This window comes from Gymnoscopelus braueri (genome assembly GCF_963280865.1).
Source record: "Gymnoscopelus braueri genome assembly, chromosome: 6".
Lineage (NCBI taxonomy): Eukaryota > Metazoa > Chordata > Actinopteri > Myctophiformes > Myctophidae > Gymnoscopelus > Gymnoscopelus braueri.
This window is the reverse complement of record NC_137607.1, coordinates 37,343,525-37,359,767: the sequence shown is the minus strand read 5'-3', so window position 1 is coordinate 37,359,767 and position 16,243 is coordinate 37,343,525. Positions and strand designations below refer to the sequence as shown.

General features: G+C 42.5%; 1 protein-coding gene across 1 annotated transcript in view; it reads right to left on the bottom strand.

The window, feature by feature from the left end:
- Positions 1-16,243, bottom strand: part of ghrhrl (growth hormone releasing hormone receptor, like) — a 41,239-nt gene that overhangs the window by 1,016 nt on the left and 23,980 nt on the right. The window contains exons 10-12 of the mRNA XM_080431165.1: positions 6,506-6,597; positions 2,860-2,989; positions 463-504 (exon numbers count right to left, since the gene is read on the bottom strand). Of these exons, the coding sequence (XP_080287291.1) occupies positions 463-504; positions 2,860-2,989; positions 6,506-6,597 (264 nt within the window). The remainder of the gene's footprint in view (positions 1-462; positions 505-2,859; positions 2,990-6,505; positions 6,598-16,243) is intronic.

Here is a 16,243-nt window from a genome sequence, read left to right as displayed (position 1 = left end):
CAATGAAATGGGTGAATTGGTTAGTTGATGAAACCATTTGGAAACTATTTCAACTATTTTATCATTTTGAATCAATGAGGTTGATGCCTTAGATTGCTCATAGTGATTACATAATGTAAGCACTTCCTTCATATAATGAGTACATCTGACCTACATATATGAGGGATATGAAACACTCGACTGTGCAACATTGTTCATTTCTGAGGTGAGAGGTTTTCATTAAACCTTGTGTTGTCTTGTTTTTTTACTTTACTTACATAAATATATAAGATATTATAGTTATTATTCACCCCCACATTCCCCTCCATATTCTTTCACTCTACACATGAATGCGACTAAACTATCTGGATACATTAATATAGAAAAATCTCCTGAACATTCTGTAAAGCGACAGTGAATAGCAGTGTGTTAACTTGTGTTGTTTGTTTGTGTGCTCTGTGTTCTGATGTTTCTTGTACTGACCTCTTGATTGAGAAAGCAATAGAGAATGGCAACAATAAGCCCCTGAAAGAGAGACAGTGTCAATGTCACATCCTGGAGATAATGCATGAAAAGGTCAGCTGTCAAATACAATAAGTAAATCATGGTTAAGTAAGCTGGCATTGCCAACAATTCAACAATATGTGTTATTATTCATCTATTAATCATGCTGCCATCGCTAAAAGAGCTAGACAGAATACATTTATAAGTTGATAATGATCTTGCCATGAGCTACAAGCAGATGAGAAACTGCCTTGATGATAAATCTGTAGTCTGCATCTCCTCTCCTTTCATCTCTAAAATGCAAGATATGGAATGAAAGTCATCCTAGGTCTCACTCCCCTTTTCACGATTAAAGAATTAGCAGCTAATCATGCAATTTCTTAAGCCTTCAAAAGGCCTAGTGGTGGTTATCAAATATTCATACTCATTGCCGTGAACTGAACAAAAGGTTACTTGGTAGGCCTAAGTCTCAACTATATATTTTTTTGATTTATGTAGCTGGATAGAAATGTAAAGAGACAGGAATCTGAGGACAGAGAGGGGGAAGGACATATAGGACTCCAGTCAGAATCGACACTTTACCAAATTGCGGTCGACACACTATCAAGGTCGTCGACCAGGCCGGTGTGCCGTAAAAGCTAATTTCATACATAATGTAACTAGAGCGGTGGTTCTCAAACGTTTTAATTTCAAGAAACCCCATAACTCTGAGAGTGTTTCAAGGAACCCATTTGTACTCTCCCCACCTATACACACACACAACACTGCTGGGTCCATTGCCCATTCCTGAGAAGACTTGGGTCATACTCATGTAGCTAATTGATCTCTGTTGGGTGTGTTAACAAGGCTGTTGATGACTCATTATCCTGGTTAAATATCTATGAGTGACCAAAAGTACACCAAAAACAAACTTCCCCAAAACGTCCCAAAAATATGGAACATAATTACGAAAAACAGGACTAGGTTCATTAAGTGCTCCAACCCCAGCTTTATTTACAGTACCAGACTGTTCAACTCTTCCTCAACCTGTATCAAGGCCTGGCTCAGTGACAATAGTGTGATCGCCTTTTGGTTTATTTGAGGAATCGAGCGAGAGAGAAAAACAAGGTGAATAGACATTCAATCCATGGCCAGTCATTCCATTCAAGCACCTGATGGATTACTTTAGAATTGTTTATTATCTGCTTGGCTGGATTAGTTTCCAATCAATTTCTTGGTCTGGATATTCATTTGGTAAATGAGATTATGGAGGCAAATGTGCTGAAACAGAAAACTGACTACATTAATGTACTATAACTCAGAGTGATGACATTGTATGCATGAATGCCCAGGAAGTATTCTGATATCCAAAGCCGACCCATAAAGTTTTTGTTGAAAGTTTGTCCTGTAAAATGAATCTCATTACTTATTCCCTCGGTTAATGTATTCCCATTATTACCTGCACTTCAACCTTGTGAACGGTTACACACATTTCAGCTGTCGGGCACATTAAGAGCAGAACTGAACACATTATCGTGTCTGTTTCTGTGTTTCATTAATGTGAGTGTGTGTGTGTGTGTGTGTGTGTGTGTGTGTGTGTGTGTGTGTGTGTGTGTGTGTGTGTGTGTGTGTGAGAGAGTGTTTCATTAATGTGAGTGACTGAGTGTTTGTGTCAGAGAGAGAGAGAGAGTGTGGTGTGTGGTGTGTGGGTGTGTGTATGTGTGCACGCGCGAGCGCATAAACAGAAGCGCTGAGTGAAAAAGGTTAGAGCTGGCAGGAGTGTAAGCACCAGATAGGCTACTGACAGGATATAACTTATGTATTATTATTTTTAATTCATCAAGGGTTAAGGTCCTTAAGGGAGCGTTCATTGATTTTTTTCAAATAAAATCCTCTATGAATGAGGCATCACCCAATTAATAGTTTGATGTATACTAGTATTCGCCAACACATTTTCACATCGTTCATTGGCATATTAACAAATTTTGCTTTGAACCCCCAGGAACAAACCCTCAAGGACCCCACTTCGAGAACCACTGCTCTAAAACATTGATTCTCAACATGGGGTCCGGGGACCCCCAGGCGCACTTATGGGGGTTCCAGTGGGTCCCCAGCTAAATGTTCGATATTTGGGAACTAAATGGACCCTTACGGGTACATAACTCTGAGAGTGCACAAATGGAACCAAATGGGTCCATTTGTTCACTCAGAGTTAGATTAACCCAAATTCCTTCTAAATCAGTAGTTCTCAAACGTTTTGAGCCAATTAAGGACCACCAAAATGTTATGTATTTGGCCGTGGACCACCATCTGAAAATGTTTTGTGCCAGGGACCGCCATAAGAGAAGAGAAGTGTAAAAAAAAAAAAGTGTTAAAGGTTGAGAATAAGTCCAGTACCTGAAAGGAGCCTATGCAGAGCTCGATGTAGTCACGCAGGTTCACATTGATGTAGTCTGGCAGAAAGTTAAAGAACATATAGTGGGTTCCAAACAAAGGGATGAGGAGGAGGGTGGACTTAGTCAGACGTCTGTTTGGACAAAGAGAGGAAAGAAACAGGTGAGGAAAGGACCGGACAGGGGACAAGGGAAAGAAAATAAAGAGACAGAAAGGAGCAAGATGAAGGAGAGCAGTGGTGGAGAGTAAGTACATCTGCTCAAGTACTGTACATCTAAATCAGTGGTTCTCAAACGTTTTCCTAATTCAAAATTATTCAACATTTTTCAAACACTTTCAAGATTTTTCTAAAAATAGCAGATGTACAAGCTCGTAGAGCTCGTAGAGCTTGTAGAGCTGCAATTTTTGAATAGCCAAAGCAATCTAAAATGACACGGATGCTTTCCCGGTTTTAATGGGTTAAGTACAATTTTGTGGTACTTTTACTTTAGTTGAGTACTTACACTTCTACTCAACTACTCGAGGTAAATACTGTACTTTTTACTCCACTACAGTTATTTGAACATTTTAGTTGCAAGTTCCTTTGCGGATTTATTTTATAAATACAAAACATACATTAACCACTTAAGTCCTATTTCGGCTATTCGAAAATAGCAACGTTGTGAGCTTGTAGATTGCTATACATTTTTTTATTGGACTCATTTTGAAGGATTTGAGTATTTTTACTTTTGGTACTTTAAGTATATTTTGATGGCAATACTTTTGTACTTTTACTCAAGTAAAATTACAGGACTTAAAAGGATAGTTCATCCCCAAAATGACTTTTTTTCTATCGATTACTCACCTCATGGAGCCTTGAATTGATGGAGATTTTTTTGTTTTTGTCACATTCCTGAGCCAATAATTTGATGACAGACGGAGTCTCAAATAATCTCCATTGAGTTTCCTACTGGAGACTCTGCCGGTCATCAAATTATTGGCTTAGAAATGCAAAAGAAAAATGAAAATTTCCATGAATTCAAGGCTTCATGGGGTGTGTAATGGACCCTTCGCTAAACCCCACCCCAAAAGCGATTGTCCAATGCCACCTTAGCAACCGTTGTTAGCCTGGCATAGGTCTGGCAAACTTTCGTCACCTGCCATAGCTGTCAATGTTATTTCGCCCGCACACACACAATCATTTGCAACATAATAGCAAGAATAGGAATACCACGATAACGCAATGGTGACTATGAACCACGTACCCAAACCCGTTTGAGGCTGCTTTTCCCAAGCTTAAATCTGCACTTAAACTGCAAGGCTGAATGGCTGTGTTGTTGAACACATACACAGCTTCTTCAGGAAAGTTACACGATACGACTCACTCGCCCAGGTGGTGTCAATAATAGGCTACTAATCACTGTAATCGTAACAAAATTCAGAATCACAGCGCTGCCTGCTTCGGATTCCGCACGTTAAAGTATATTAATTCATTTGTTCGTCTATTTATTAACTGCTACTGCAGTCTTACTCTGCGGTACATGAAAACTCCTGTTACAGTCATGGATCAACTTTAACCTGGTGTTTGCACTTTCTCCATTTACGGTCCGTACATCTATATACTGTAAACGTTCAGATTTCAAATATAAAGTGCTTACCCCATGGCCACGGATGTTGAAATTATGCACGGGACTCTCAAAAGTACCCGTATATTCTGTATTGTTCAATAAAAAGCATTTTAATCCGATCAGTGGCCATTTTCTCATAATGTATCAGAGTGCAAACACCTACAAACCGATAGGGTCGCTAGTTGAAAGCGCATGGAGAAAATGGCCACGATCAGATTAAAATGCTTTTTATTGAACAATACGGATGATACGGGTACTTCTGAGAGCCCATACATAAATGTAACATCCGTGTCCATGGGATAAGCACTTTATATTTGAAATATGAACGTTTATGTAGATGTACGGGCCATAAATGGAGAAAGTGCTAACACCAGGTTGAAGTTCATCCATGACGGTCGTGACAGTCGACCGTCGTGTATCCATGGCTATTACTCCCTCTAACATTTCCCATGTTTTTAGTTTATTGAAATAATGTCATGCACATTTGTCCAGTGCATAGCCTACTGCAGGCCTTGTTGACTAGATTTAGAAGAGATTTTGAAGCTCTTGCTCCTGAAATGATCGATTATTTTTAAAATGAAAAGCCATCATTTAACATGCAAGTCAATGGGTGAGAAGCAAAGTTTGCCAGGCGCTGCCAGGCCTGGGTGTGACTAACTTCGCACCACCAGTCACAGAGTGGAGTGGGTGGGGCTTAGCGAAGGGTCCATTGATAGAAAATAAGTCATTGTTTGGGTGAACTATCCCTTTAAGTAAAACATCTGAGTACTTCTCCCACCACTGACAGAGAGAGGCAGAGAGGGGGAAGTGAGGGAGGGAGAAAGGGAAAGCGAGAGAGAGAATAAGGAACAACAGTGTTTACATCTCATTAGTGCGTTGTTGTTGCGTAACATATTTCCATACATTAATCACCGTCTCAATCTAATGGATGCTTGTGTGCATTCATTATTCTGTAAAATCTAGTGTAGATTTCTCCGTGAGAGGAACACTTGAAGCGGCTTCAGGCTCTGCGTGTGTGTGTGTGCATGTGTGCGTGTGTGCGTGCGAGTAGGTGCGTGCGTACAGGTGAAATGTCTTTTTAAGTAATAGAGGTTCTAATCCAAGAATTGGAATTAATTGACACAAATGGAATTAATTGACACATCCACTCGAGTTAACTTATTTGGCACGTCTTTAATAAGCTGTGAATTATGCATGTGGTTGCTGGGCACAGAGTCAATTAGGCGAGTCTGTTCCAATAAAGGATTCCTGTCATAAGCTCCTTAAGATGTGAAGTGCTGTGGAGGTGGTCAGACTGACTAATCATTGGTTCCATGCATGCTGAAAAAAACTACTTATACCCACTGTAGCCCAGAAGGCAATCAATCTGTGTGTTCTCAACATGGGGTCCGGGGACCCCCAGGGGTCGTTGAGGGGGTTCCAGGAGGTTCCCAGCTAAATGTTCGATATACTGTAGGAACCAAATGTAACTCTCAGAGTTAAATTGACATGATATAAAATGGGGGTCTGTGGGCTAGTGTAAGTAGTTAGCCCGCAGTAATGTAGTGTCGGACTGAGGTAATCTGTGATCATGAAACTACTCTGATGTAGTCAACCAAGTGAGCATAATCTTTAGAAAGCATTATTTAAGTAAAAAGTCCTCAAAAAAAGAGTGCTGAAACACATTTAAGTCTATTACTTTAGTATTCAGGTATAATTTTTCCTCACCATGTACACTAAAATATAGTTTACATATTTTTCACCTCCTTTTTTAACTCCATTCTAGATATTAACTCATTGTTGCAGCCCACTCACATCCAAAATGACAGTAAACCAGTGGTTCTCAAAGTGGGTTCCAGGGGGTCCCCAGCAAAATTAGTAGTGGTAGATCTGCTATTTTCAAAATAATTCAGGGGGGGGGGGGGGAATGTGGAATAATATTTAAACGTTTTAACAACACAAATCTTCTATGGGGGTCCCTAGCAGTAGCACAACATATTGTATAAATAATTTGGGCATCTTTGACATGACAATCTTTGAGAACCACGTTGGGAATTGATTACCTGTACTGATCGGAGTTATTGAATTGGATGAGACGGGGGTTGAGCTTCTGAATGAGAATCCTAATGATGTTCATGAAGAGCATGAAATTGACCTGTTGATAGACAAGACATTGTTGTCGGGCAGAAACCTTGTATATCTATATTTCAACTTTTAATGTTTTTAAAAGTGACGTGCAAAAGTAACGAAAATAGCAATCTACACAGTATAACAAGAGCTTGTGACTAAATAATAACTACATTAGATCAGTTGGAACACAATTTTTTTTATCCATAAGGTGTCCACCTGACAACAACAATATGGAATAAAGAAGAGTAAAAGAAGAATAGAAAGTAAATGTTGAGCTTTTTCTATACAGACTTAACCACTTTCAACCTAACATCCCTAGGCATGTTTTGTCAGGCGTATTCAAAATACATTTCAAAAATGTAATAATGTTTTTATATATATTTTTTAGGTTGTAGTATTTTAGAAAATCTCTGAAAGCATTAAAATATGGCTTGAGTGGTTAAGGATAGTTTAGTATGTCACAACATCTTTTCGCCGAAGCATAAATTAGGCTTCAAAGACTTAAAAAGTGCCATAAGAAATACATTATTACTACTTTGCTAGGCTGAAAGTTAGAACAAAAAGCACAGCCGAGTGTGTAATGGACTTGGACTGGAGCAAAGTACGTTTTGGAATTGCGGGTCTCAATGCATATGTAACCCAGGTCTAGAAATGGGTTAAAATAGACAGAATCACCCTTTACAATGAATAAATAAATAGCTGTTAAAAAGTCATCAAGTGACAATTCATTCAGTAATATTCCCTCACTACCATAAAAGATGTACTGAAAACCCCTCAGATCAGTTCATTATATCAGCTTGATTGACATTAAGCTGTGGTCCAATTAGATGAGAGACAACGCCCTGTCTGAACAAGGGCCTGTTGCCTGTGTGTGCAGGGACAGCAGGTGGAACGAATTCCAGCTAATCAGAGTGAGAGCAGAGAGGAGCCACTTCAGCAAACATTTGCTTGGGAACAGTCTCCTTGTCTCTTGCACCAGAAAAAGATTAAGTTTAAGAAAATATAGAATAATCTCAGTTGTGTACACCAGAACACAACATTAATGACTTAAGCTTGTTGTGAGAAGCAACATTGAGTCATCTAGACAGCCCTGATGTGCTGGTGCTGATTTCATTTGCAAACCTTGGTGAGTGACAAACAGTGTTTGGATGCATTAGCTGCTAGGTGGCTAACATGTGTTAAGAGTGTGTAGTCACAATGTGTAGTCCCAGCACTGCTGGTGACTAGGCTGTTTGTTTAATGAACAGTCAATTTAAAGTTTATTTTGTGTTCAGCTAAAAAACGTTTTGCACCAAGTGTATTATAATTTCATTCAATCAAAAGAATGTGTTCTCAATGTCACTCATTTTTTATTTATAGTGTGTCACTCACATGGTATTTTGCTGGACCCTGCTGTTACTAATTTGAGTGTAAGGAATACACCACCATCGGTCAGGTTTTTTGTTTGGATACATTTGTTCTGATTCAGCCCGACTCTGGTCCACCAAGGATGGCGAGCTAACCTAACCCATGAAGATTGGAAGAACCCAGAACGTGATAGATATCTCCTTGGACAGACCCAGAGCCGTAGCCTTGACCTCAGTGTGGTAGGGAAATTGTCACACACACACTGCCCTGCAAGGAGCAGTGCAGTATTGAGCGGTGATACACACATACAGAACCACACACACTCTTCTGCCCTGCCAGTAGTGCAGAACTGGACATTGACACACGCATACTCACCACACCCTCTGCCTTGTGAGGAACAGTGCAGGACTGGACAATTAGCTCCAACACACACACACACACACAACTCTCTGCCCTGCAAGGAGCAGTGCAGATCTTGACAGTGGACACTTATACACACACACACACACACACACACACACTAAGGGTCAGACACCTTGTGTCCTTGGGACTATTTTGTAGCCACTTAGTGGTGTATGGGTCACAGTGAATGTGTGTTTTGATTTATTGTCCTGGTTTATTGTTTATGTGAAGTGCATTATTTTGGATTCAAATCCTAATTGTATATTTGATTGTGAAATATTGGAAACTGAACTGGTTCAATACTGCAACTAAGTTGCATACAGTTATTCAGTCAGAGTAGTTGGGTGCACCCTAAAGATTTAGAGATCCATTGATACCAAGGTATACCTCCCTCATTCATTGCCTATTGTCCTACTGTATGTTTGTGCACAGTGTTTTGTTTGTCTTCATATTACCTATTTCATTCAATATAAAATTGAGCCGGCCAACTCAAAGTGATTTGCATCTGGTCTCATCATTTACCCCTCTGGCTCCAGTAGACGAACCTATAGTAACTAGTCCAACTTCTAACCCTCCATTGTAATTAGGTAACTGTCTTACATTACCTTTTCGACACAGGTGTTACATAAGCTATTTCATGGCGAGCTAGCCAGGAGCTGAGTGGGTATTTAATGATCACCAATCACATTTTGAAAAATTAATTTCTGAAAAAAGAAAAAAAACTAAACGCAAAAATGGAAATTGTTATGAGCGAGTCAATCAAAATTCCCAATGCAGTCATAATAAGTGGCCTTACACAAACAGAAGTAGATATTGAGGTTGAGAAACACCTGCAGACCTATGGGTCAATAAATAGAATCCTAAAAATAGACAGCCCCAACTCTGAATTTCACCAAAATACAATCGTTGAATTCACTCATGGTGCTGCACTGGAGTCACTGAGACCTGAGTTGCCACTCAACTACAAGAGCCCCTCCCAAGCTGATGTCACCTTTCAGGTGAGAGCCCTTGGCATTGTATACACCCCAACTGCCAGTAACAGCGCCACCCAGTGCTATCTGGTGGAATTGCAAAACATTGCAAAGTTGAGTGGAATGTCCTTACAAGATTTGCTTCAGGGAGAGCTATTGAAGCTCCAGTCACCTCCCTCCACTTCAGCAGTCAATACTGCAGATGCAAATGGAGAAATACAAAATCCAATTCAAACGTCTGGTGTTCAAGTGACTATGACAAACCCTGCTGACACCCACAATCCCTCCCCCAGTCCCCTGACCCAGTCATCGCAATTTCCCTCAGACAATTTGACTAACCTTCCCACTGAATTCAAAAACCTGACCGATGTTTACACACCTGTCCCCCCCACAATGAACAGATACCCCCCATTGACAGAAAGTGACTTCAATCCACCAGCTGTGCAAAAAGTGGTGGTGGAGCACATTGTGAAAACCGAAGAGGCTTCACACTTTTATGCCCCAGTACGCCTGAGAATATTCTCCGGAAAATGTCCACGTCCAAATAATGAAGTGGACTACGACACGTGGCGTAACAACGTGGATCTCATCTTGAAAGACCCAGCCATTTCAGATCTGAACCGAACAAGGAAAATTCTTGACAGTCTTCTTTCTCCCGCTGCTGATATCATTAAGCACCTAAGCCTCCAAGCGTCACCCTCAGTTTATGTGGAACTCCTTGACTCAGCTTATGGTACAGTGGAGGACGGAGATGAGCTGTTCGCAAAGTTCATGGCTACAATGCAAGATAATCCTGCTGGTGAAAAACCATCCACCTACCTTCAAAGACTGCAAATGGTGTTAAGTGCAGCTATGAGAAGAGGAGGAGTACCACCAGCTGAGTTTAACAGACAGTTATTGAAGCAGTTTTGCCGTGGCTGTTGGGAAAATACCCTCATTACTGACCTTCAGCTTGAGCGCAAAAAGGATCCACCTTCCTTCGCAGAACTTCTGCTCCTTCTCAGGACAGAGGAAGAAAAACAGGCCGCCAAGGTCTCAAGAATGAAGCAGCATTTTGGTGCTACCAAACAGAACCCCCCTGTTGCCAAGCAACGAATTATGTCTCATCTCCAGAGTGTATGCCCTGAACCCAAGGCCACACCTGAAACAGACAAGCTCAAGAAAGAGATTGCTGAGCTCAAAACCCAGCTTGCTAGTCTTAAGACACAGACCCAACCAAAAAGCAAGGCAGCACGCCCCAAAGACGTTGCTGCTGAACCCGAAGTGAAACATGTCAAACAGACCAGCGTGAAGCAGTCTAACCCTGCCAACAGGCCTGTCGGAAAACCTCGCCCATGGTACTGCTTCCAGTGTGGTGAAGACGGACATATAAAGCCCTCCTGCACTAACGAAGCAAATCCCACACTGGTTGCAACAAAGAAAAGAACACTGAGAGAGAAACAGCTCCAGTGGGAAACTCAAAACCCTTCCACTGACGGCGAACAGTTAAACGATTAGAGGTTCCTGTTGCGGGGCGAACTGGAACTGAGGAACAGCAATGTCCCACTATTACCAAACGTGTCTCAAGTAAGCAAGCCAATGCCAAACAATCAAAAGGGCAACTGCCAAAAGGCTTGGTGGGAGCCAAGTGTACAGCTCTAGTGTCTATTGCAGGGGAGGAAGTCAATTGCCTCCTAGACACTGGTTCTCAGGTCACCACCATCCCTCGTTCATTTTATGATGCTCACTTGAACAGTCTCACCATTCATCCTATTGAAGACTTACTGCAAGTTGAAGGGGCCAATGGCCAAGAAGTTCCTTACTTTGGGTACGTCAAGATGAGCATATCCTTTCCCAAAGAGTTCTTGGGTACTGACATCGAAGTGCCAACATTAGCATTAATAGTTCCAGATCTGCGTGCTAACGCTCAGGAACAAGTCCTGATCGGCACCAATACAATGGATGTCCTTTACTCAGAATATGCTGAAGAGGGCCCCGACAAGTATCAGCCGATACCCTATGGCTATCAGGCAGTGTTGAAAACCCTGGAGCTCAGACAGAGAAGAGCCACTGATGGTAACCTTGGATGGGTGAAACTGGCAAGCAAAACACCCGAAGTCATTCCAGCAGGCCACGCAGTAGTCCTTGAAGGACTGGCCTATGTGAGTGGTCCACTCACTGAAAAATGGGCTGTCATCGAGCCCTCACCGACTTCCTTACCTGGTGGTTTGCTAGTAGCCAGTTCTTTAATATCATTACCCTCCAAACAATCTGGCAAGTTGCCAATTGTATTGAGAAACGAGACCCACCATGACATAACCATACCACCGAAGACGGTGTTGGCTGAGGTCAATGCTGTTCAGCAGGTGATTCTGAAAGAGTGCCGTGTTACCTCTGCTGATGACACTTCTACTTCACAAGAGTCACCGCCATCCTCAAAGCTCAGCTTCGACTTCGGCAACTCTCCTCTATCGGCGGAATGGAAAGAGCGAATAAAACAAAGCCTCCTCGCCAGGCAGGAAGTGTTTGCACACCACGATCTTGACTTCGGTCACACCGGTAAAGTCAAACACCACATCAATCTTAGTGATGCAACTACCTTCAAGCAACGGGCGAGGCCTATTCATCCTCTTGATATTGACGCAGTCCGCAAGCATCTACAAGAGCTGTTGGAATCTGGCATTATTCGTGAGTCTGAGAGCCCTTTCTCATCTCCTATAGTGGTCGTTCGCAAACGAGATAATTCTGTACGTCTCTGCATCGACTACAGGAAGCTTAACTCCCAAACTATTAAGGATGCATATGCACTCCCAAATCTGGAAGAAAGCTTCTCTGTCTTAACTGGTTCCAAGTGGTTCTCGGTCCTTGACCTTAAATCAGGCTACTACCAAATTGAGATGGAGGAGGCGGATAAACAGAAGACGGCTTTCGTGTGCCCTTTAGGTTTCTGGGAGTTCAACAGAATGCCCCAAGGTGTCACTAATGCACCGAGCACGTTCCAGCGCCTTATGGAACGATGCATGGGAGATTTGAATCTCAAAGAGGTCCTTGTCTTCATAGATGATCTAATCATTTTCTCAGACACCATTGAAGAACATGAGCACCGACTGTTACGAGTCTTGGATCGTCTCAAAGAATATGGGCTCAAGTTATCGCCAGCTAAGTGCAAATTCTTTCAGAAATCAGTGCGGTACTTAGGTCACATTGTGTCTGAGCACGGTGTTGAGACAGATCCTGAGAAGCTCCAAGCGTTGAACACCTGGCCAATCCCAAAGACCCTGAAAGATCTCCGTTCATTCTTAGGCTTCTCGGGATATTATAGGAGATTCATCGAAGGTTACTCCCAAATAGTCAAGCCACTGAATAACCTCACAGCTGGTTATCCCCCGCTCCGTAAGGGCAGCAAGAAAAAGAACACCTGTGAGTCATATCACAACCCCAAGGAGCCTTTTGGGAGTCGTTGGTCACCCTCCTGTCATCAAGCCTTTGACACAATCATTGAGAAGCTTACTTCTGCCCCAGTCTTGGGTTTTGCTAACCCTAAACTACCTTACATCCTCCACACGGATGCGAGCACCACAGGTTTGGGGGCTGCACTTTACCAAGAGCAGGAGGGAAGTAAGAGAGTAATCGCTTATGCAAGCAGAGGGTTATCACAAAGTGAAGCAAGATATCCTGCTCATAAAATTGAATTTCTAGCCCTAAAATGGGCTGTCACTGAGAAATTTAGCGACTACCTTTATGGAGCAGAATTCACCGCAGTCACAGACAGTAACCCATTGACCTATATCTTAACGACTGCCAAACTTGATGCCACCAGCTACCGATGGCTGTCAGCTCTGTCCACATACAACTTCAAGCTGCAGTATCGAGCTGGTAAGCAGAACATTGACGCTGATGCCCTGTCAAGACGCTCACATGGTGCTCTCAACGATGACCTCACCTCACAGAAAGAGCGCGAGAGAATAAGTCAGTTTGCAGTCCATCACTTGGCAGAGTTCGACAGTTCAGAAGGAATTAGTGAAGATGTAATTCAAGCCATCTGTCAAAGACATACTGTACACTTCTCTGACTATGACCATGACACCTCTCAGCCTGTGATTACGTTGGTCGAGTCTCTAGCCATTCATTCAGATTCCATACCTGACACGTTCCAGCTGGAAGATGACCAAGGTCTTCCTGTCATTCCACACTTCTCAGAGCAAGAACTGCAGGACAAACAGGAAGCAGATCCCATCATCAAACATGTTCTCAACCAGATGGTGTCAGGAGAGAAACCACCTCCTACTCTTAGGAAAGAACTTCCTGAAGTAGCCCTGTTGCTAAGAGAATGGAATAAGTTGGAGCTGAAGAATGGAATCCTGTATAGGAGAAGGCAAGACCAAGGAAACATCACTTATCAACTAGTGCTCCCAGAGGAGTTGAGAGTTGCTGTACTGAGAAGTCTGCATGACGATATGGGCCACATGGGTGTCGAACGTACCCTTGACTTGGCAAGGTCCAGGTTTTATTGGCCTAAGATGTCTGTATCCGTTGAAGAAAAGATCAAAACATGCAACCGCTGTGTGCGAAGAAAGTCGCTTCCAGAGAAAGCTGCCCCTCTTGTGTCCATAAAGACTAGCAGGCCCTTAGAACTAGTCTGCATGGACTTCCTTTCTTTGGAGCCTGACAGAAGCAACACAAAAGACATACTTGTCATCACAGATCATTTTACTAAATATGCTGTGGCAATCCCCACCCCAAATCAAACAGCGCGTACAGTAGCCAAATGTCTGTGGGACAATTTCATAAGTCACTATGGTTTTCCGGAACGTCTCCATAGCGACCAGGGAAGAGATTTTGAATCGACAACTATCAAAGAGCTTTGTGCAGTTGCTGGTATCCGCAAGGGTAGAACTACTCCCTACCACCCAAGGGGTAATCCAGTTGAACGCTTCAACAGAACTCTTTTACAAATGTTAGGTACCCTTGAAGTTGAAGACAAAGTGCACTGGCGTGACTTCGTCAAGCCACTTGTACATGCCTATAATTGTACGAAGAATGAGGTCACTGGGTTCACGCCATATGAGCTCATGTTTGGCCGACAACCAATGCTACCTATAGATTTAGCATTCGACTTACCACTCAACAAACCCCCTGTATCACATTCAAAGTATGTGCAGGATCTGAAAAGCCACTTGGAGGAGAGCTATAAGCTTGCAACCCAGAGTGCTTCCAAGTCAGCGGAACGAAATAAACGTAGATTTGACAAAAGGGTCACTGAGTCTACTTTGGATGTCGGAGATCGTGTCCTAGTGAAAAATGTTCGCCTTCGAGGAAAACATAAACTAGCCGACAAGTGGGAAACAGACATCTACATAGTGCTGAAGCGAGCAGGGGAACTCCCGGTGTATACAGTAAAGCCTGAAGCAAAAGATGGCCCAATTCGTACACTGCATCGGGATCTCCTGTTGGCCTGTGGGTTTCTGCCAGTGACTGAGCCTGACCAACCAGTACCAGCCAAGACTGTCAGAAGACCACGCACACGCCAGAATCCTTGTGTTAATAATGATGATGGAGATGAGGTATTCTCTCAAAGTGATGATGACCTATTGCCAACAATGTCCTTGTTGTTTGAACCTGCTGGATTCACTCAAGTATGTGAAACACGCCAGTCGAGTCAGCCTCCTGGTATAACCTCTGCTGAAATTCACCATGACCCAAGGCATGATGTCCCTTTATTGCCTACTGTTGATCTGCCTTGTTGTGAGAAGCAACATTGAGTCATCTAGACAGCCCTGATGTGCTGGTGCTGATTTCATTTGCAAACCTTGGTGAGTGACAAACAGTGTTTGGATGCATTAGCTGCTAGGTGGCTAACATGTGTTAAGAGTGTGTAGTCACAATGTGTAGTCCCAGCACTGCTGGTGACTAGGCTGTTTGTTTAATGAACAGTCAATTTAAAGTTTATTTTGTGTTCAGCTAAAAAACGTTTTGCACCAAGTGTATTATAATTTCATTCAATCAAAAGAATGTGTTCTCAATGTCACTCATTTTTTATTTATAGTGTGTCACTCACATGGTATTTTGCTGGACCCTGCTGTTACTAATTTGAGTGTAAGGAATACACCACCATCGGTCAGGTTTTTTGTTTGGATACATTTGTTCTGATTCAGCCCGACTCTGGTCCACCAAGGATGGCGAGCTAACCTAACCCATGAAGATTGGAAGAACCCAGAACGTGATAGATATCTCCTTGGACAGACCCAGAGCCGTAGCCTTGACCTCAGTGTGGTAGGGAAATTGTCACACACACACTGCCCTGCAAGGAGCAGTGCAGTATTGAGCGGTGATACACACATACAGAACCACACACACTCTTCTGCCCTGCCAGTAGTGCAGAACTGGACATTGACACACGCATACTCACCACACCCTCTGCCTTGTGAGGAACAGTGCAGGACTGGACAATTAGCTCCAACACACACACACACACACACAACTCTCTGCCCTGCAAGGAGCAGTGCAGATCTTGACAGTGGACACTTATACACACACACACACACACACACACACACACTAAGGGTCAGACACCTTGTGTCCTTGGGACTATTTTGTAGCCACTTAGTGGTGTATGGGTCATTGTCAGTGAATGTGTGTTTTGATTTATTGTCCTGGTTTATTGTTTATGTGAAGTGCATTATTTTGGATTCAAATCCTAATTGTATATTTGATTGTGAAATATTGGAAACTGAACTGGTTCAATACTGCAACTAAGTTGCATACAGTTATTCAGTCAGAGTAGTTGGGTGCACCCTAAAGATTTAGAGATCCATTGATACCAAGGTATACCTCCCTCATTCATTGCCTATTGTCCTACTGTATGTTTGTGCACAGTGTTTTGTTTGTCTTCATATTACCTATTTCATTCAATATAAAATTGAGCCGGCCAACTCAAAGTGATTTGCATCTGGTCTCATCATTTACCCCTCT